A 23,439-nucleotide genomic window follows, 5' to 3' on the forward strand; every position below is an offset into this window, starting at 1 on the left:
AAACAAACATTTTTCTACGTATACATATATTAAATACATACATACATTAAATGTAATAATCGGTATTATTTTATTTTTTACATAAGGCAGTTATAATGATATATTGTCTAGGTTAAATATACTATATTGGGTAGATATAGAAATGTAGATGTTTGAGTTATATCTTAAACGAATATAACACCATTAATTAAAATTTTTGTTTTGGGTGGTGGTGAATCTTCCAAATCAATCTATGGTACACGTCAAATTATATTCCAAATTGATTTCATGACTTAGTATTTAAGTCCGCGAGATCTTAAATTATTCGGCTTTTTGAGCAAAGTGTTATATGAATTGATTCGAAGCGATGGCATATTTTGGATGCTAGCCACGTTAGTAGAACCACCAGGACCTCGACTCACAGCGTTTAAGCCAGAACGCAGGCTTGGTGCAAGGTAGGGCCTTTGACTTGTTGTCGGAATAGATGTTTGTGTCTTCGAGATGCTTGGAACAATAATCTGCCCCGATGTAGTCGTTGTAGGAAGTGTTTGTGGCAAATTATTTGACTGCGATAATATTGGTGGCAATAGAGAATTTATCGGAAATGTTGATGGATTCACATTTACAAAAGATGATATCGATTGCTGTTTTGTTGGAGGTCTACGCGTAATAGATGGAGCAATATATGGATTAATGTCAGAATTTGTATAGTTTAAGGGTACATTGTACGTTTTTCCAGATGGTGTGGTCACCGTCTCACTCTTAATTGGCTGTTGATGTACACATGGTTTTTGGTAGTTATATTCTGCTTCAGATTCAGGACTTAGCTGTATATAATTTTCAAAATACCGATGCACCGAGTGTTGAGGAGTAGAGTAATTTACATTTACCAAAGATTCACGGGTTTTTATCCTACTGGTATTAAAGTTGGGCAGTAATTCAGCATCTCCTGAAATTTTTTCAACAGTTTTCGGAATATCCGAAAATTCTCTTTCTTCTGATGAAGCTTCAAACACAGGCTTTTCAGTTTGCTCAGTCTCGACATTTCCTCTTGCTTTCTTTGTACCATCTTTCGTGGTTCCATTTGTTTTCTTCTCATGACTATGCTTTTTATTTACATACTCAAATAGGTCTTCAACATCTGGCACATCTGGTAAAACTCCAAAAGAACTGAAATTGTCTTTCAACGATTTGGACCTATTGTTATTAAGTTCCGAGTTTTTTTTCGATGTCGCTGTATGTTTATTACTCTCAACATTTTTAATGACTGTTATAGTTTTTACTTGCGTTCCTTCTTTAGACTTGATATTGGTTGCAGAGTAAGCAAGGCTTAAGTCACGTTTTCCTTGATATGGTGCTTCCCTCCTTAGTCTGTTATCGACATTTTGGTCCTCAAAGGTGACTGCCGATGTTATTAACACAAGTGACACTGTTATTGTGAAATATTGCACCTGTAACATACAAGGCTGTAACATAAAACATAAAATGATATCCAAAATATGAATATATTTTAATATGTTGTAGTTCTATAGCGCAAAGAGAGTTTAAGTTGTAAACTTCACGAAGGGTCTAACCAAGAGAAAAATTTGGGTGAAAATCGATCGATCTGCATTACTGTTACTTAAATTGGCAAATCGTAAAACAACTCAAAGTTGTAATATTCTCTGCAATATTAAAAAAAAATTTTTTTCAACCAATATCTCATTTGATCAAAATTTGAAAGCAAATTTGTCCGAGCAAGGGAAAGTAACTAATTCTACTAAAATGGAGGTGATAACATGTGTTATTGCTGGTGACATTTCTAAGTGTTTCAAAGATTTTCTAAGTGGATCCATCGAAATTTGAAAAGCCGTTCGGACTTGGCTATAGAAAGAGGTGGTCCTTGTCATTGAGTTATTTTATTTATTTATTACTTAAATTATTATAATTACAAATTATAGTAAACTTATTTTATTATTTTTACGAGCACTAGCAATTAGAGGCTAAAGACCTGAGCTAAACATAGGTTAGGTTAGGTTAGGTTATGTGGCAGCCCTATGTATCAGGCTCACTTAGACTATTCAGTCCATTGTGATACCACATTGGTGAACTTCTCTCTTATCACTGAGTGCTGCCCGATTCCATGTTAAGCTCAATGACAAGGGACCTCCTTTTTATAGCCGAGTCCGAACGGCGTTCCACATTGCAGTGAAACCACTTAGAGAAGCTTTGAAACCCTCAGAAATGTCACCAGCATTACTGAGGTGGGATAATCCACCGCTGAAAAACTTTTTGGTGTTCGGTCGAAGCAGGAATCGAACCCATGACCTTGTGTATGCAAGGCGGACATGCTAACCATTGCACCACGGTGGCTCCCATGAAAAGGGGCATTAATGAGAGAGAAGTTCACCACCTGTCGTAGACTAAGTGAGCGTAAAATAAAGGGCTGTTACTATACCTAACCTTTATTTATTGTATGGTTCTACAATTATCATTGAATCAATATAATTGCACAAACAAACCAACAATATACCCTTTTCTCCACGAAGCAAAAAGAACACTGTTAAAAAAATACTTGACGTTGTGAAAAAGGCATTATAAAAACCTTTATTAAAGTAAGTATAAATATCTAAATTTTTTTGATTACCACGTCTGACCAAACTTTTTGTTTATATATTGATATTTATTTAATCAAACCGAGCCCATGTGGTCTATATGTTGATAGATAGTTTGTATTTGTATTACAGAATTTTTCTTGAAATATTAAAGCTAATACATATTTATTTTAAAAACACTAACGGCCATTTTCATGTAGCTCCGTTAGGCTTTAACTGCCAGTTAACAGAAAGTAAATTACAAATAGCTTTTCTCCGGTTAACTTTAACTGAAAAATTTTTAGCAGTTAAGATTTAAACAGTTATATTAAATATATAGGCAAGATGACATATAAATCCATATTAAGATTTAGAAGATTGTTATCCTATTGTCATAAAAAGTTAAAATGTAGGAACTACTATTGTTTAAGTTACACGATAAAGGTAACGTATGCATATGACGCATGATGTTGACGAACTTTTAACTTTTCAATGCGTCGAGTGCGTTGACAACATTAAACAACATGTAAACGAATCAACAAACGCCAAACAATTTAAAATATATACGAGAAATTATTGAGGAAGTTAAAAAAAAAACATAACGCGCATGGAGTATAAAAAAGCGCATGGAATATGAAAACACAATAAAAAGTGCTGAGGTGAGGAATGCAATCATCAAATTTATTGATGTTCCGACGCATGCTGTGTAATTCAATTAAAGAATCGTATTCGTCAACTCATTCGAATACAACGTACGCACGCATGACCGCATGGTATGCAATTCCACCTTTATGAATAATGTGAATGGTGGGTGACACAATTATTGTCAGTGAGAGTATTGATTAATTCAAATGATTATTATTATTGTTACGTTTTTTTATAAACCTCTTTACAAATCAAAGTAAATATTCAATTTTGAGACCATTATTTCGGATTCTGGTTTATGTTTTTTCTCACACTTCGCTATTTGGCCCTACATCTGTGGGCCAAATAGCGCTTATTCTCGTAAGATCATTTGGTCACAATTCAAAAATCAAAATTTCAGAACAAATTCATATAGCTTTTTCATTAGTTGAGGTTGGCTCTCAAAAAAAAAAAAAAAAAACAGGTACCATCAGAATGCTATGAACTCGCAAAATACATGGGTTCGTAAAACCAAGCACTTGCAAACATATCAGCTCCTAGTTCAAGATCGACATTGGGTATTATACAAAAATGGACCAATTCGTAGTCATCGTTAACTTCTAGGTTATAAAAAACACAAAATCAAATTTTTTATGTTTACGGACCATTTATGGACTAGGTGCAAAAAAAACATGTAAGACGTATCATGTGGCTTTAATTCATCATTTACCCTAGAAACGTCCCTTGTCATTGAGCTTAACATATAATCGGGCAGCACTCAGTGATAAGAGAGAAGTTCACCAGTGTGGTATCACAATGGACTGAATAGTCTAAGTGAGCCTGATACATCGGGCTGCCACCTAACCTAACCTACCCTAAAAAAGGGCAATGTGGAACCCCGTTCGGACTCGGCAATAAAAAGGAGGTTCCTTGTCATTGAGCTTAACATAGAATCGGGCAGCACTCAGTGATAAGAGAAAAGTTCATCAATGTGGTATCACAATGGACTGAATAGTCTAAGTGAGCCTGATACATCGGGCTGCCACCTAACCTAACCTACCCTAAAAAGGAGATGTTTTTTTTCAATTCGCACATGAGATTTGAGTATCTACATCTCAATAACTATATATAAAGCTAAGTTATTTATTTTTATTTTATTTTTATTTCTGCATGAATGTAACATAGTCGATCAGACCCTAAGACAGTTACAGTTACAATACAATAGCATTACTACTAGAAACACTTAAATATAAAAATATATAAATAACAATTTAAAAATATAGATCTATTTTTTTTATAATAAATAACACAGAATGAGAATAGTAACAATATAAGAACAATATAAAATTAACTGCAATAAAAACAAAAAATGACACTTAGACACAACCTACTACTTATAAAATTTAAAAAAAAGTTGAATTTAAATGTCATTTGGTATGGTATAATCATAAAGTTTTTGCTTATAAGGTTTTGGCATCAAATTATATGGCCATTTCGGCTTGGTTGTAAAATGAGTTAAATAAATAATAAAATAATAAAAATAATAAAATAAAATAAAATAAATAAAAAATAAAAATACATTAAAAGTCTTTAAAGAGGCGGGCAAAATATTAAACACCCGAGCAACTCTTACAAGAAACGATTTTTCTAACACAGAACATAACTTTGGAATGACAATATGGGAATTTCTAGTAGACCTACCAAATTTAAACAATTGAACTACAAATAAAGGCTCCTGAGCCCTGATAATCTTATTAAACATATACAAATTTCTAATATTCACGAAATCATTAAACGTACAACCAAGGAAGTCCAACACATAATAAGTAATATGATCATACCATTTGACAGAGTACACATAATGCAGCACACGACGAAATAGTAACCGGAGTTTTCTTACTAAGTAGCCGTAACTACCTGAAGAAACTTCCAGACCATACAGAAATGCAGGCATAATAATAAGCGCATGCACAAGAAACCTCCTCATTTCAGGAGGCAAAAATGGATCCAACTTGTAAAACTTTCGTAACATAACGTTTACTTTGGAAATCACAGAATTTATTTGCGCTTCAAAAACCAGTTTGTCATCAATAATTACACCAACACACTTAACAGAGGTCACAACTTTTATAATATTATGACAAATGGACACTGTTACTGTATCTAATGGAATATTTCCAAAGTTTCTGCAAAACATCTAAAAATACACGATCACATTTGAACAATATCTGGACATCATCGGCGTAAGCAAAGGTTAAACAATTTCTTGAACTAAGACGACTAAACAAATCATTAATATACATAATAAACATCAAAGGTCCAAGCACAGAGCCCTGCGGGACACCACTACTTACAGAGAGAATAAGCGAATTACAGTTACTCACACATACATATTGCCTCCTACCCGTTTAATATGACTTCATCAATCTACATGCAGAGCTTGAAAACCCATATATATATTGTATAGCTTGGAAACTAATGCTGTATGATTAATTCTATCAAACGCCTTTTCAAGGTCGAGTGACAGCAGAACGCAACAACCCCCACTTGCCATCTGTTGCCGTATATTTTCCGTCAATCCAATAAGAAGTGAAGTAATGTTTCTATTTGGCCGGAAACCACATTGACAATCATAAAGCAGCGAGGATTTACTTATATAATCATAAATCTGAAATTTCATCAAATGCTCAACCACTTTCGACAAAATCGGCATTATAGATATCGGCCTATATTCTTCACTTCCACTTTCCTTTGGTATCGGGAATATTTTCGCTATCTTCCAGTCAGACGGAAACACAGACGTAGTTAACGATGTATTCACAACATGCAGGACATAATGACCAATAAACGGAAACATAATCTTTAAATGTTTCAAACCAAATTGGTCATAGCCAACAGCAGTAGCATTTATTTTTCCAAATGCATCTACTAACTCCACATAATCAACCACATGAAAGGAATATCCATCTACGACATTATCAGACCCAACAGCAACATCTAAGTTGTCACGCGTATGATTTGACATAAAAATACGGTTAAGTTCATCAACATTAACATTTTGAAAGACACTGTCACAATATTTTCCAAATTTCCTTACCAGACTTATTCTTAAACAAATCCTTATGATACGTCCTCTTAATATTTCTAATAACTCTCTTTACCTTATTTCTACACTTACAATATATCTTCCAATTGTCGTCACTTCTGTCACGTATGTATACACTATATGCGATATCCCTCAGAGAAAGATGATACGGAATCTCTGGAGCCTTAAACCAGTCACCATCGCGAGATTTAACATAACACTTTCTCAAAGGTATGTTGTCATGTATGTAATGTAGATTTGCATTTAAAACATGTATTTGAGCATTAACATCTGAGGTAGTATATATATATCATCAAACCGACAATGAGATATATTCTCCTCCATAAAATCTGCAGTACATACATTGTAATCACGATATTCATAACATTGACTGACAAAACTTTTACGTATACCAAGCGAAATAAACATAAATGAGTGATCTGATATACCCGGACAAGCAAATTGATCAGAACAAGACAACAACTCTGGAAAAGACAGTAGGAATAAATCTAGCAAAGACGTGGAACGATGAGAAACATCATAATGTGTTGGCAACGAATTGTGAACAACGCTCAAGTTCATCCTATTGGCAACACTACGCAGACTCATACTTTTCACAATATCAAACATATAATTATTAAAATCACCCATAATAACAACATTATTGAATCTAACAATTAAATCAGCAATGGATTCTTCAAAGGCAAATACACAACCCCAACTAACACTGAATTCCCATTATATATCAAACAAAAGATATGTTCTACGCTACCATTAGAGCTGCTTGTGCTAACTACCCTATGTTTAATATTCTTAGAAATATATATTGCCACACCCCCACCTCTGCAATCGGGTCGATCATGTCTATATATGCTATAACCCGGTATACGAACTGGAGGATACAGCGGATTTTAGCCACGTCTCAGTTACAGCAAAAACTTCCAAATGCCCCCTTCCAATATGCTTCTAATCTCACTTATTTTAAAAGAAACATGACCAACATTTAAATTGTTCTTGAAATTACATAACTTTAAAGATAAAAACAAGGCCTAAATTGGTAGACAAGTTCATATTTAAAGTTCTAATACCCCAGAAAATCTCATTAAAAAATATGACAAATATTTAAATACAATAATAAAAAATAATAGTTTATACTACTCAATAGCAATGGGAACATTTTCAATAGCTGGCACTACTGCTCCTGTTGCATTTAAAATCTCAGCACACTTTTTTAAGTCGTATTCCCTTTCTGCACCATCTGCTTGCGTAACCAAAACGTAAGGGCGATCAGGGGCCAAATCACCGCATTCGTCATCGAGTTCTGTTTCGTATCGAGAAACATTTCGATCGCTGTAAAATTTTGGATCACCGCATTCGATCGTAATTTATTTTGTCTACTACTTTTTTTTTACATTGCTGTAAACATATGGTAATAAGAAATTGGAAGCAAAAGATGATTTCAAAATAACTTTTTGTGATCAAAATATGTATATGTGTAAAAATTATTATGAATCCATGTGTTTTTGTTTTCCTCGTCTTCGGATTCAGAGGATGAGTACAAAGTGGCATTAGTAAGGAAAAATATTCGAGACAAAATCAGTCGTTTGCCTGAGGTGCATTACCTGTAAGTGATTCTATTTTGAAGTGAGTGCTTTTAACTAATTGTGTTTTTAACATCCATAGATTTAAAAGACTCTTTCGTCTGTCAAAAGAAGCTTTTAAATATGTTCTTGAAAAATGAGTTTTTTTTTCAAGCGGCTACTGAGCATTCCTTTCTTTGTTCCGTTTCCCTAAATGCAAGTAATATTATATTTTCTTAAAGGTATTTTGCCAAAATATATAAATAATACATCCATTTTCACCAACTACTTGTTTCTTTTTGTTTACCTTTTTTCTGCTCAAAAATCACTACATATTTCGTTTTCGATAGCATGCTACCTATCGTGTTGAACTTCGAGTAGAAACAATTCGATAACGACTGCGGTGATTCGCGTAAACTACATTACGACGACGAACTACTCGATTTCGACTGCGGTGATTTGGCCCCAGCATTAAACAGTTTAAATTTGGATATAATTTTTAATCTCCATATCTTTCGGCACATAAACATCAATCTTGACGAAGAACGATTAAGATGGTCATTGAAGTATACTCTGCTTTTTGGCAAACCACTTATTATATCACAAAGCCAAAGTCGATCACGCTTGTGATAATTGGCCATGATCATATCCCTATCATAAATCGAATTGAATTTAACCAGAATAGATCTGCCCTTAGATATATAATAGCAATGTTGAATGTTAGCCGCTGAAATATTTACTCCGCAGAGCCCAATAGCCTTTACAATAGGCTCACGCAGTTTTTTTTTATTCCTTTAGGGATACCTGTTATTATTATGTTAGCTCTATTATGTCTTCTACAGTCTATGTCAATATTACATATTCTCTGTTCATATTCCTCCTTCAACGCTTTTACAACATCATCCATTTTCTGACTTAAATCATCCCTTTGTTTTTGCAATCCAATTTTGTATAAATTGACTTGCTTTTCAAAACTTGCAATAGAGGAATCAACATTGGATCGTATATCACCAGAGCTATCATTTTGTTCAATAGCAGTAGAATTATGCTTTGGTGCATCTAGTTCAGCATCAGGAATAAAAACATCTTTATTAGCAATGCAATTATTGCATTTAAATTTAAGCATACCACTTTTTCTATTGCTATATAAGAATGCATGTTGGTCCTTTGTAACATTTGTACATTTTATATGGTAGAATTCACCACATAGGCCATAAGCATCAGACGTACACAACAACAAAGAGGGCAATCTCTTATGAGGCAGTATTATTATTCTAAAGTCTAGAGAAACAGATGTCACAGTATAGCAGTATGCAGACCCAAAGATTATAGATTACAGAAGATGGGAGATTGGCTACAGTGCACATCAAACCATTTACCACATTAGTTTAATACTCGAACCAAACGCGTATACGACAAGTATTGACATAGCATTAAAATCCGACCAGAACAGTACGGAACAACCGTGTTTCTTCAGGAAAGGCAGCAGACATTTATTCAAACACTCTTTCACGTAAATTTCTAGGTTGACAGTCCCGGAAGCTACGAAAATGCTGCTTTTCAAGCCACAGGTACAGATGGCTTGCCAAACCAGATATTTCTTTGCGAACTTTGACAGTTTTATGTGCTTGAAAATATCTGCTACCTTTCCTCTTCCTTTTGCCGTATAAAACTCCTGTCCCGGAAGCTGCTTGTAGTCGGCTTTGACGTAGGTTTCGTCGTCCATTGCCACGCAGTCGAACTTCGTCAGCATCGTCGTGTACAGCCTCCGGGATCGCGCTTTGGACGTCGTATTTTGTTTATCATCGCGATTTGGAGTCACTACCTTCTTGTAAGTCGAGAGTCCGGCTCGTTTTCTGGCTCGATGCACGGTTGTAGACGATACACCCAACTTATTTGCGGCATCTCGGAGAGAGAGGTTACGGTTTCGCTTGAAACTACCGGCAACTCTCTTTGTCGTCTCAGCGGCTTCCGGTTTTCGATTTCCCCCCGATCCAGACGTCCTGGCTGTCGACAAACGTTCCCCAAACACTTTAATTACATTTGTAACGGTTGATTTGGCAACTTTTAGCGATTTTGCCAGCTTTGCGTGCGAGTAGCTCGGATTTTCGCGATGCGCGAGCAAAATTTTGATACGCTGCTCTTCTTGCTTGGACGGCATTTTGACAACTGAAGAGTGAATTCCAAAATCAAAATAGGAGCAACATTCTACACACACACACATTCAAAATGAGGGGTGTTCAGGTTTTTTAAATGCAAAATTGAAAGAAATACGTCAAGTTTATAATGACAAAATTTTGACCGTATCACCCTTTATTAAACTAATCTGGTAAATGCAACATTTGGTATGACGCAAGCCAATTTCCTATCTTCCTTAAATCTATAATCTTTGTGCAGACCAACAGCTTCCCAGTAATAATATACGAACCAAACAATCAGGGGGCTAATCACGGCATTCGATATCGAGAACGATATCGGGAGTCGATATCGAGTTTTTTTGATCGACAATTTTTTCGATTGGTAAATTGCAATCGTAAAACATTTTTCACATGTTTTTTACATTGTTTTCGCCATATAGGAATAGTAAATACATTAGTTTTAGTTCGAATTGTTGCTAGTTTGTAGTAAATTTACATAAAGGGTGATTCTTTTGAGGTTAGGATTTTCATGCATTAGTATTTGACAGATCACGTGGGATTTCAGACATGGTGTCAAAGAGAAAGATGCTCAGTATGCTTTGACATTTCATCATGAATAGACTTACTAACGAGCAACGCTTGCAAATCATTGAATTTTATTACCAAAATCAGTGGCAGAAAATCCGCTTTTTTATCGACAAATTTTGTTCAGCGATGAGGCTCATTTCTGGTTGAATGGCTACGTAAATAAGCAAAATTGCCGCATTTGGAGTGAAGAGCAACCAGAAGCCGTTCAAGAACTGCCCATGCATCCCGAAAAATGCACTGTTTGGTGTGGTTTGTACGCTGGTGGAATCATTGGACCGTATTTTTTCAAAGATGCTGTTGGACGCAACGTTACGGTGAATGGCGATCGCTATCGTTCGATGCTAACAAACTTTTTGTTGCCAAAAATGGAAGAACTGAACTTGGTTGACATGTGGTTTCAACAAGATGGCGCTACATGCCACACAGCTCGCGATTCTATGGCCATTTTGAGGGAAAACTTCGGAGAACAATTCATCTCAAGAAATGGACCGGTAAGTTGGCCACCAAGATCATGCGATTTGACGCCTTTAGACTATTTTTTGTGGGGCTACGTCAAGTCTAAAGTCTACAGAAATAAGCCAGCAACTATTCCAGCTTTGGAAGACAACATTTCCGAAGAAATTCGGGCTATTCCGGCCGAAATGCTCGAAAAAGTTGCCCAAAATTGGACTTTCCGAATGGACCACCTAAGACGCAGCCGCGGTCAACATTTAAATGAAATTATCTTCAAAAAGTAAATGTCATGGACCAATCTAACGTTTCAAATAAAGAACCGATGAGATTTTGCAAATTGTATGCGTTTTTTTTTAAAAAAAAGTTATCAAGCTCTTAACAAATCACCCTTTATAATGAACATATTTTTAATATTTAGGACCAATGCAATTCCAATAAAAGTTAAACAAAAATTGGTCATAGTAGTGTTCGCAGCGAGCATTCTAGCTTGACAAAGAACCATATATAAAGCGCACATGCTAGATCGATATTCAAGAGATTGTGATCGACCAAATACCGTACCATTCCGTGACAACATAACGCTTCTGGACCACCTTGTAAGAATAGTGAATTATGCAGGCTCCCACTCGCAAAAAGTTTTAAGACGGCAGACAATTGTAAAGTGATAAAATTGACGTTGACATGCCACCAAAAATTATTTTCCATTTGAACGCCTCCTTCGTCAGCCGAAATCGTCCATTGAGCCTACAAAAGGTGACTTTCTAACAGTGCACACCATTTCAAACCCATGTACTTACACCAATAACAATGTGCACTTTTTTTCCTTATTTGTCGCCGAATTATTTTATATTCATCTCATCCTCCAATTAGGAAGGAATTTGGAGGAATGTAAAAAGAGATATGGGTCCATAATATATAATGCAATACAATTTACTTTTTACTTTGAAACCTCCAAAAACATGTTTTTTTCTACATTCTATTTTGTGACGCTAACTTAGTTTTGTCATTTCATTTTGCTCTGCTTCGTTTTTTTGCTGTTGGCAACGCTTGAGAAATTGCATCAAATTTCGATCGAATGCCGTGATCCAAACTTTTAATCGTATCGACAATTTTTTTCGATACGATTATGAATTCGATATCGAATGCCGTGATTAGCCCCCAGTTGTCCAATGCTTCAGGCGAGATCACATATACATTCGGCGGTAAAAATGTTTTGTGTTGATTGCTTCTTCTTCTTCTTCAACAAAAACAATAGATAATTGTTGTACTATACCGACTTATGATGTTATTGGAGTTAAAGCCAGATTAATTTAATTTTATTGGCATACATTTTTGTTCTTTTTTGTATTAATTATATTATATTCATGTGGCTGGGGAGCCATATACTTTTGTTATAAAATAATTTCAAGGTGTTTAAAATTAGTTTTACAATATCTAATGTCGATTTCGATTGGGAAAAAAGGTGCAACATTCTCGAAATTGATTACCAAAAATAAAGGACACTGTCATAAATTTTGGATCCTCTATCCCTCACAATATTATGAATTAACAATAACTTTGGAATGACACTATTATTTGAGCGAAAATACAATGAGGGAAAAAGAAGTGTAACACCAGGGCAACATATTTTTTGCGAAACGAAAACGCCCTAACATACCCTGTAGGAAATTGAGGTGACTTTAAGTTAATAAATTGTTAGTCATAACTGAGTCATAGGTGACTCAAAACCTAACTCATTTCCCATGTAAAATCCTATTCAGTTTTAACACGTGTTGTCATTGGAACGAGTCAGTCCTCACTCAACCCCGCATAAGCTTCAGCTAACCAAAAGTTAGTTCAAAGTGAGTTAGCTTTAGGCTGATAAAATATGAGCATACTATGAGTTAGCTACTAACTGATTAGGTGAGCTCTTTGTGGATAATAAAATATTTTGTTTTTGTTTTATTATTTTTGACTCATTTTATTTTGAATTAATTAAGAAATACCAATTCAGATTTTTTAAAATTATTTTACAATAAATAAAATATAACGTAAATAAAAATTCGGGCAATATTAGTTTAGTTCATCTTGTCTTGAGTTTGAGTGCTGTCTTAATTTTCTCGTTTAACTAAGAGGGAGTTGTACCTACTTTTGTAATGACGCACACTGAATGGAAGTGGCATTCGTCAGTGAAGTCCAAAAGGCTTAAGTGTATTTCCCTATATCTTCGTCCTCAAACAGCCATTTAATACTTTTATTCAAAGTTTCCATTTATTCCGTCACTGATAATGATGGTTTCTAGTGGAAAAAAGGAAAGTTTAATTACTAAATTGCATTTTAATTGTGCATTTATAGGTTACTTACCGCTATCCGTGACAAAAAATTACAAAAGTTCTCTGAAATTACAAGTTAAATTGAAACAAATATAAAAAGCCAAATCCAAATTGACAGTTCTGGAAGTCAATACATATTTTTTGTTTGTTTGTTTGAATTGTTTCCATGACTTTACTTCACGTAAATATGAATCAGCTTAGAGTGAACGAAAAGGTAACTAATTGCTGATCGAGAAAAAGTGAGTTTGGGAAAAATTCAAATGACTCAAGACTGCATAAATATTGAGTTAGCTAAAAGTCGCCTCAAATTAGTTAGTAAAAAGTTAGTTTGATTTTGAGTGAGTTCGAGAAATTCCTACAGGGTAGCTTCTTTATTACAATACATGTATAATAGGCCTTTAGTGGCTTCCTTTGTATTGATGTTTAATAAATGAAATGAAATTCCATATGATACACTTGACGGCAGCAATTCTTTATATATATTCAATGGTTTCTTCTACTTCAGATAATTATATTTACACTTTTTAAAGAAATTTTCCAGAAACAATTAACAAACACTAGCTATCCATTTCAGCATACATATTTGAAAATTTACCTGCAATATGCTCCTTATAATCCTAAAACACTTCATTTAAAGTAGGATTTCAGCAGATTAAATACCTATATAAAACACTTTAGTTAATGATTGGTTTATGTATGGGCAACACTAACACTAGTTTACACTGAAAATGTTCATTTGATGAGAGGTGACTTTTTTATTATATTTGATCTGCTAAATTCGAAAATGAAGGTTAAAAATTTTTGTATGGAACCGTTTTTGAGATATCCGTAGTTTTTAGTTTTTCGGCCTTTTTTCACTAAACAAATCATATCTCGAGCTAGATGTCCGATTATACCATTGTTTGTATACTAACACCAAGTACCAAATTTCAACCGGATCGGATGAAATTTGCTTCTCTTAGAGGCTTCGCAAGCTAAATCTGTGGGTCGGTTTATACGGGGGCTATACGTAAGAGTGGTCCATTTGCAATACCATCCGGTCTAGATCAATAACAACTATTTATGCCAAGTTTCAAGTTGATAGCTTGTTCCGTTCGGAAGTTAGCATGATTTCAACAGACGGACGGACAGACGGACATGCTTAGATCGACTCAGAATTTCACCAGGACCCAGAATATATACTTTACGGGGTCTTAACATAGAGCAATATTTCGATGTGTTACAAACGGAATGACAAAGTTAATATACCCCCCATCCTATTTATGGTGGAGGGTGTAAAAACTTCAGAAATAATAATTGCAAATTTAGTGGATGATATATTTCGATTTAGCGCATACACAAACAGAGCACTGTTAACGGCTTAAAAGAGTACTTTTAATGAGTTAACTGAGCATCATAAGGGAGTTACAGTGCTATATAGATCATTAAGAGAGCTGGGTATATCGATAAGTAAATATTACCATAGAGTTTTAGACGGCGACCGTTGAGAAAATGCATTCTTGTGTTTATACCCTGCGCCACACTGTGGAACAGAGGTCTTCCTACGCTTATGAAAAAAATCGAATTACTTCTAAGATACTTTTGATAAAACAACAAATGTCCGCATTTATAGTATACAAAATATTTTTTTTCATGTACATTGGATGAGATGTGACTTTTCGTATGTATTTTGATCTGCTGATTTCGACAAAAAAAAATAAATTTTTTATGGAACAGCTTTTGAGATATCCCGTTATTTTTAGTTTTTCGCTCATTTCTCACTAAACAAATTATATTTCGAGTTAGAATGATCGATTATATCGTTGCTGGTGCTTAAATGAAAGGTATTGAAATGACGAATAATCGTGTTTAATTGGATCTGTGATAAGTTAAGTGGTTCAAAAAAAATTTTGTGTGGCCGAGTGGCATTGTTGTGTGGGTGAGTTGCTCATATTTGCATGATTTCACATCGAATTTGTTCAATCAATTGCTTATAACTTTCTCATTTTCGGTCGCTTTTCTTACATTTTTAACATTTTTTTGAATTCAGCAGATCAAAATACATAAGAAAAGTCATCTCTCATCAAATGTACATTTTCAGTGTAATTGACCAAATTGTTTTCTAATTACCATCGAAGGCATATGTGCATAAAATTACTATATACATACATTGTTATGCTATATATGTATATAGCATAACAGGTTTTTGCTTATGTTCAATATGTATATTCTAAGAGGTAGTTATAATATAATTCTTATAATATTTATGATCTGAGCGCATCTACTCACTGATAATAACATACGTCTCTCATTAATGGTTTTTACATTGGGTTGTATGTTATTAATAGTGTTGTATAAAAGTATGAGAATACCACAAAAATAAAATATCATATGACAAAACAACATAAGTCAGCCAATGTAACTACTGTACACGTTTTAAAGTGCGCTTCAATAGCTATCATTCAAGGTATGTCTTATTGACGAAAGTATCTTAGTTTTTTTTTCGATTTCCTGGGAATTTCCCAAAGGAATTTGATATTCTGAAACTATCTATGAAATTATTAATGTACGCGTTTGAAGAGTGTATTTATATTGAATCCACGAATTAATTCTCTTTTTATATATTTTGTTTGCTATATTAAACACAAGAATGAATTTTCTCAACTGTCGACGTCTAAAATCTAAAATCTATGGTAATATTTTCTTGTCTATATACCCAGCTCTGTTAATGATCTATATAGCACTGTAAACTCCTTTATGATGCTCCGTTAACTCATTAACAGTGCTCGGTTAACTAGGTGGTTGGTGTCTCCGCTAAATCGGAATTTATCTTCAGCTAAATTTGGAATTTATCTTTATCTATCTATGGTAATATTTTCTTGTCTATATACCCAGCTCTGTTAATGATCTATATAGCACTGTAAACTCCTTTATGATGCTCCGTTAACTCATTAACAGTGCTCGGTTAACTAGGTGGTTGGTGTCTCCGCTAAATCGGAATTTATCTTCAGCTAAATTTGGAATTTATCTTTATTTATATGACCATCCATAATAACAACATTATTTAACAATGATATCAGCAATGGATTCTTCCATGTCGGAATAAATACTCCACTCCAACTAGCACTGAATACCCATTGTAAATCAATGCACAAAAGATATATTCTACAATGCCAGTGGAGCTGCTTCTGTTAACTATCCTATGTTTAATATTCTTAAAAACATATATTGCCACCCCCTCACCCTTGCAACAGGGTCGACCGTTTCTATATACAGTGTACGACAAAACGTGTGCATGAACTGCAACATAACTTGAGAAGTTCACCACTGTGATATCACAATGGACTGAATAGTCCAAGTGAGCCTGAAATATCGGGCTGCCACTATACCTAACCTAACCTACATAACTCGATATGTAGTTAATAACTAAGAAAACTTATGTGAATTAACTTTTTTACTTTTTTCATAAAAGTAATCTAAATTGAATGATATAAAACAAAAATAATCCTATTTATGAAAAAAATTACAAATTCGTTCATCAATTGGTCATAACAAAGAACAAAATAATATGATAGGAGCTATTTTTGTGGCATCCATGTAACATTTCCACCTGCAACCATCTTGGTCCAGTGTACATAGTGCTAAGAAAAATAACATGGTTTTCTTCTAAAATTTTCTGATATAAATAAAAAGAATTTTGTTTATATTAAAAGAAAGTAGTCACCTTCTAAAATGGTTAGGTATTCCTCAAAAATGTTTTCTCCTAGTTAAAAGAACATGGTCAACATCTACAATGTTGTGATCTACAAGAAAATAGTTTATTCCCTATTAAAAGGACATGGTGTTATGATCTTTATGACATCATGTTACTGCAAATAAAAATAAATGATACAATATAGAGAAATGCAGAGCGCAAATCAAACATATTATTCAATTACTCTTCCTTTCTTTTATGTTCACATAAAACGACGTAGAAGGACACTTGTGAATAAATAAATTAACACAAAACATAGTAATTCTGTATTCTTCATCAATTCTAAGCAACAACCAACACTCGACTGACGCGCAAAATCAATGGATTTCAAAGTTCTTTTAAAATTATTTTCGCCATAAGCAAGTTGAACAATTAAATTATCACGAAAAAATGTACATGGTCTTTATGACTATTGTACTACACGCAAAAAAATTATTCTTTCCTCCCAAACGAAATTTTAGACAAACAAAGTTCGTTTCTAATTTGTTTTTCGCTGTAAGGAAGTTTATTTGGAAGAAAAGTATATACTGTTTGTGATAAACGTTTACTCTTTTCCAGGATGTAAAAACAATTTCATAAAGACTAACTCAAAAAACAATCTTTTCTGGCTAATTGCATTTTCCCTCACATCTTTCTCACTTCCACGAGGTTTTTTGGTTCTTTGCGCCTTTTTCTGTAATACAAACAATGTAGAAGATTATACGATTTTATAATTTTTTAAAATTTTACCTTTTGCCTGGACGGAGAATCGAACCGCGGACCATGCAATTTGTAAGCCAGCACATTATCCACTGAGCTACGTAGCTGTTATTGGCATCAATTGCTAACTATCCATGTAAGTTATATTAATATAGCATAGCTTGCGGCGCCCACGAGCCGATTAAACAAACTTTATTTAACAGAAAGAAACCTTTAGTTGGGCACCGTGGTTGCTACGTCCGCCTTGCATGCCAAGGGTCGTGGGTTCGAGCCCTGCTTCGACCGAACTCCAAAAAGTTTTTTTTACATATATTCCAGATATGTTCGAAAGATTCCGAAAAGATGTTCAACATTACTACGATATTAAATTTTTACTATGAACTGTAAAATGTGTCTTATTAAAGACTTAAAGTCAGAAAAGAACAGTGCTTGATATAAACGAAATGGACTGTGTTGTTGGTTCAAAAATATTTTTTGTTTTATTGAAAAAATAAAAATTTTGTAAAAAACGAAGTTTTTTGGTGATAAAAGTTTAAAATTTTCGAAGACATTCAAAAAACTCTAACAAAAGAAAAACGTTTTCGGAACACGTTTTCCAAACGTTTTTTTCTTTGCGTGTAAATATACGTAACCGATAAAAATACTTTTTTTTTTGCTGCAAAAAAGTAAAACAAAATTATTATGAGAAAAAGGTACATGATTTCCCCTACCCTATAACGGTCTCAAATTCTATCATTTAAATAATAGAACATGTTTGTCGCAATTAAGAACCATTTAAATACTTATTGCCAACATACATTTCTCTCGGCTAGAATAAAGACAAAAATCATGGTTTTCGCGACAATTACGTGCTCTAGTTACACACAAAAAATATTTTTTGTGTTCAATCACGAAATTAATTGATCCAATTAATTTTTAATTGAAATGTATTCAATCACAGAAATGATAAATAAAAAATTAATTGAAAGTCAATTAAAAAATTAATTGATACTATTAATTTTTGTTTCAATTAAAAAATTTGTTGAATCAATTAAATTTTTAATTTAATTGTTTTTAAAATTCAATTAAGTCTTTAATTGGAAAGAAATTCGTGAAAATTCGGATGCGGTGAACACCCAAATGTATTTTCTGTGCGTGTGGGATTGAGATCTGAGGATTTGGCTGGCCACTTCAAGATATTAACATTGTTATGCTTTTCGATCGTTATCTCCATTTGAGTGGCAAGTCTTCCTCTGTGTGTGGCAAATATTATATAAGATGTCTTATGCGCTTTACAGACTATCAGTTATTCCGGACAACAGTGCTCGTGTCGAACATATCCCATATATTGTGCACATTATCAGTTAAGTCCGAAGGCATAATCGATACTGCTGCATGTTTATGGGATCGATAACACATTTACCGATTATTTAGTCATCGCCGACAAGTCGTATCGATCCGACACACTGTAAGATTCTTTACAAACACCGACATTCCGTCCGGAATAACTGATAGTCTGTAAAGCGCATTATACACCAAACGATTCATAATACCACTTATTTTATTTATTGGGCCGATCTCATGGCCCGAGAGAAGGGGTCTGTCATCATTTCAAATTAGTTACTATTTTAAGAATATGTTCACTTTTCAGAGTTAGTGAGTTATATAATATAATCAAATGCCCCCTTCCACTATGCTTATAATCTCATTAATTATGAATTTTCTAAAAAGTACACCAGGGCATACAATTTTCCTGGTTTTAACATCGCTTTGTGGTAGTTCATTCTTACTACAAAACAGTTTACTTGTTTTCTGTGCAGTAATGCTGGTGATATTTCTGAGTGTTTCATAGATTCTCATTCTCTAAGTAGTTTCATCGTAATGTAAAACCGTTCGGACTCGGTTATAAAATGGAGTTCTTTTGTCATTGCGATAAACATGGAATCGGGCGGCACTCAATAATAAGATAGAAGTTCACCACGGTGGTATCACAATGGACCGAATGGTCTAAGTGAGTCTGAAATAATGGGCTGCCACTATACCTAATTATGAACTTATATTTACCATTTTCTTTGGGTCGTTGTTAAAAAAACAAGCGTCATACTGTGAATTTAAATCAACGTCTATCAAATGTTCTCCTTGTGCAAAATTTGAAACAAATCAATAAGAAACTCTGGCCTTTTCGACCATATAACTGCATATAGGATGAAAGATATATATGAGAGCTATATCCTAATCTGAACGGATTTGGCTGTTATTTTGCAGGTTTTACGAGACTCACAAAATATTTCGATGTACGGCAGCTATATCTAAATCTGAACCTATTTTTATACCCACCACCATAGAATGGTGACGGGGGTATAATAAGTTTGTCATTCCGTTTGTAACGCATCGAAATATCGATTTCCGACTATATAAAGTATATATATTCTTGATCAGGGAGAAATTCTAAGACGATATAACGATGTCCGTCTGTCCGTCTGTCTGTCTGTCTGTCTGTCTGTTGTAATCACGCTACAGTCTTCAATAATGAAGCAATCGTGCTGAAATTTTGCACAAACTCGTCTTTTGTCTGCAGGCAGGTCAAGTTCGAAGATGGGCTGTATCGGTCCAGGTTTTGATATAGTGCCCATATAAACCGACCTCCCGATTTGGGGTCTTGGGCTTATAGAAACCGTAGTTTTTATCCAATTTGCCTGAAATTTGAAATCTGGAGGTATTTTGTGACCGTAAAGAGGTGTGCCAAAAATGGTGAGTATCGGTCCACGTTTTGGCATAGCCCCCATATAGACCGATCTCCCGATTTTACTTCTTGGGCTTATAGAAACCGCAGTTTTTATTCAATTTACCTGAAATTGGAAATCTAGAGGTATTGTAGGACCACAAATACGTGTGCCAAAAATTGTGAGTATCGGTCCATATTTTGGTATAGCCCCCATATAAACCGATCTCCCGATTTTACTTCTTGGGCTTATAGACACCGCAGTTTTTATTCAATTTACCTGAAATTGGAAATCTAGAGATATTGTAGGACCACAAATACGTGTGCCAAAAATTGTGAGCATCGGTCCATATTTTGGTATAGCCCCCATATAAACCGATCTCCCGATTTTACTTCTTTGGCTTATAGAAATCGCAGTTTTTATTCAATTTACCGGAAATTGGAAAGCTAGAGGTATTGTAGGACCACAAATACGTGTGCCAAAAATTGTGAGTATCGGTCCATGTTTTGGTATGTTCCCCATATAAAACGACCTCCCGATTTGGGGTCTTGGGCTTCTAGAAACCTTATTTTTTATCCAATTTGTCTGAAATTGGAAATCTAGAGGTATTTTAGGACCATAAAGAAGTGTGCCGAAAATGGTGAGGATCGGTCCATATTTTGGTATAGCCCCCATATAGACCGATTTCCCGATTTTACTTCTTGGGCTTCTAGAATCCGAAGTTTTTATCCTATTTGCCTGAAATTGGAAATCTAGAGGTATTTTCGGCTCATAAAGAGGTGTGCCGAAAACGGTGAGTATCGGTCAATATTTTAGTATAGCCCCCATAAGAACGATCTCCCGATTTAACTCCTTGGGTTTCTAGAAACCGTAGTTTTTATCTGATTTGCCTGAAATTGTAAATATTCTGGTATTTTAGGCTCACAAAAACGTGTATCGGATTAGGTTTTTATAGGTCCATTTGGTAATGCCACCATATAGACCGACTTCACTTCTTGAGGGTGTAGAAGGCGCACTGATGATGAAAATTGCTTGAAACTCAATGTAAAATTTCCAGATTTTACTTCTACAGATTTAAGATTTCAAATCAAGACGTTATTTTATAATTTTCTTGCACACTTACAAGAGATGTTAATGATTCCTCTAAAACTCAAACAAAAATGGTTCTTATAAATCCAGAATCTGATATAGTCCTCATGGATGAAATCTTTAAATTTATCTTCGGGAAGTGTCCTCAAGTCCTCAAGCCCTCCTGAAATTTCAAAGGAAACCCTAATATTTGGTTCATGGTGGTGGGTATTTAAGATTCGGCCCGGCCGAACTTACTGCTGTATATACTTGTTCATTAATACCGATTGTCTTTGCACCAAATTAAGCCCTATGCCCTGTTGTAAAAAGTTTTACTTGAAATGGAACAGGTTTCATTTGAAGTAGAATGTACGCCAATCAAATATAATTACTTTACTGAAAAAATATATATTTTATGGGAAAGACGAACCCTGTTTTATTCCCTTTTTAGTTTTTTAAAAATATGACAGTTGGTTTGCATCTCGTGTGAAATATATTACAAAAATAGGTAATACACTGAAAAAAGCATGCCTGGTTCCAACGATTTTACCTTTACACTAATGATTTTGGTATTGATTCCGAGCCAAAGAAGTTGAAAATTGAAGTAAGGACAATTTTAAGACACAAGTCTCTTTTAAATTTAAGTTTTGCGTACTTGATTCTTGATAGTTCATCTTTTTTTCTTCATTTGCTATCACAGTCATTTAAAATCATGTTCGGACTCGACTACAAGTAGAAATTATGATTTGGTTGAAGTAAAAAAGTCTTTAAAATAAAAAAAGTCTTTAAAATAAAGTGAAAAAGTCTTTAAAATAAACCTCATATTTTTAAACGGTTTTTTGCTTTGTAGTCAAGATGCAAAAAGTCAACAAATTCAAGGACTATTTCATTCATTTTGAAGAATTTTTCAGATTTATGAAGCTCAAGTTGACCTTAGTCAAACAAAACGATTTTGTTGAAAAGTTTATCGACTTTTGGATAAGGAAAAAACTTTATATCAGAGAAATGCGTCTTCTATGCTAATCAAAATTCGGAGACGCGTATTTTAAGGACACAAATCTTTAGCCTCACGACAATATTTTTTCAGTGTAATAATGATGACCAATGCTAGGTACAGCTCCAGTAAAACTTTTTACCCCCAGTATTTTATTTATTCCAAATATTTCGCTTTTATTGTTGTTACTTCTGAGGTATTGATTTTGGAACGCACATTTAGTCCATTCATAATTATTAAGGTCAAAAAGCTTCTGTAACATATAACCCAAACACATTTTGCTTCAAGCATATATATTTTCAGAATTGGTCCAAACAAAATATTGTTTGTATTGTTCAAACATATTATGTTTCACCTTAGGCATACACTGGTAGAAAAACATTTAATGAAACTTTCTTTGTGTATATATACGTAGACAAAATCACGGCGTTCGTTTTTAGGCTATGAAATGTTTTGAAATAATCGTTAGACGTTATTATGGCAACACTGTTGGCGTTGTAATACGATAAGACGACTGTTAACGCTTATGGAGTAGAAAATCCAGGTTCGAATCACGATGTCGGAATTAATTTTAGATTAGATTAGATGATTTCGAAATGAACACCCACATTTAAATATCTTTCTGTTTCATAAATTGTTAAAATTTCACACAATTTTTTTCTTGCTTTGTTTCATAGCCAAGTAACTTCTTGCAGACTACTAACTTCTTTTACGGTGTATATTACTAATTTTTAATTTTACTCACAACACGCATTGTATTGCACTGGAATATAGAGTGACTGTATTGTTTCGCGTTTTTTGCTGAAGTTCGAAAATGAGATGAGAAAATGTGGCTTATATATATGTGGAATCTGGGATTGTACACTCGTACTCTAGTTCATGATGTTTTCACAAATAAGTAAACCAACTTG

At 34.1% G+C, this 23,439-nt stretch overlaps 2 protein-coding genes across 4 annotated transcripts in view; one reads left to right on the plus strand and one right to left on the minus strand.

Annotated features, from left to right (window-relative positions):
- Positions 1-23,439, plus strand: part of LOC142236465 (uncharacterized) — an 83,065-nt gene that overhangs the window by 225 nt on the left and 59,401 nt on the right. Inside the window, exon 2 of one of the 2 annotated variants that reach the window (XM_075307689.1) lies at positions 6,419-6,492. The exons of the other annotated variant lie outside the window; for it this stretch is intronic. The gene's annotated coding sequence lies outside the window, so the exon portion shown is untranslated. The remainder of the gene's footprint in view (positions 1-6,418; positions 6,493-23,439) is intronic. 2 annotated transcript variants of the gene reach the window in all.
- On the minus strand, positions 47-23,337 carry LOC142236467 (uncharacterized). 2 transcript variants are annotated; one of them, XM_075307693.1, is made up of 2 exons: positions 23,274-23,337; positions 47-1,430 (listed from the first exon to the last, which is right to left on the minus strand). In XM_075307693.1, exons 1-2 carry the CDS (start codon positions 23,280-23,282, stop codon positions 273-275), a joined length of 1,167 nt encoding a protein of 388 aa, XP_075163808.1. In that variant the 5' UTR covers positions 23,283-23,337; the 3' UTR covers positions 47-272. The 2 variants fall into 2 exon arrangements, with proteins under 2 accessions (XP_075163808.1, XP_075163807.1); XM_075307692.1 differs by having other exon boundaries at positions 47-1,445.

Source organism: Haematobia irritans, chromosome 4 (genome assembly GCF_050003625.1).
Source record: "Haematobia irritans isolate KBUSLIRL chromosome 4, ASM5000362v1, whole genome shotgun sequence".
Classification (NCBI taxonomy): Eukaryota; Metazoa; Arthropoda; class Insecta; order Diptera; family Muscidae; genus Haematobia; species Haematobia irritans.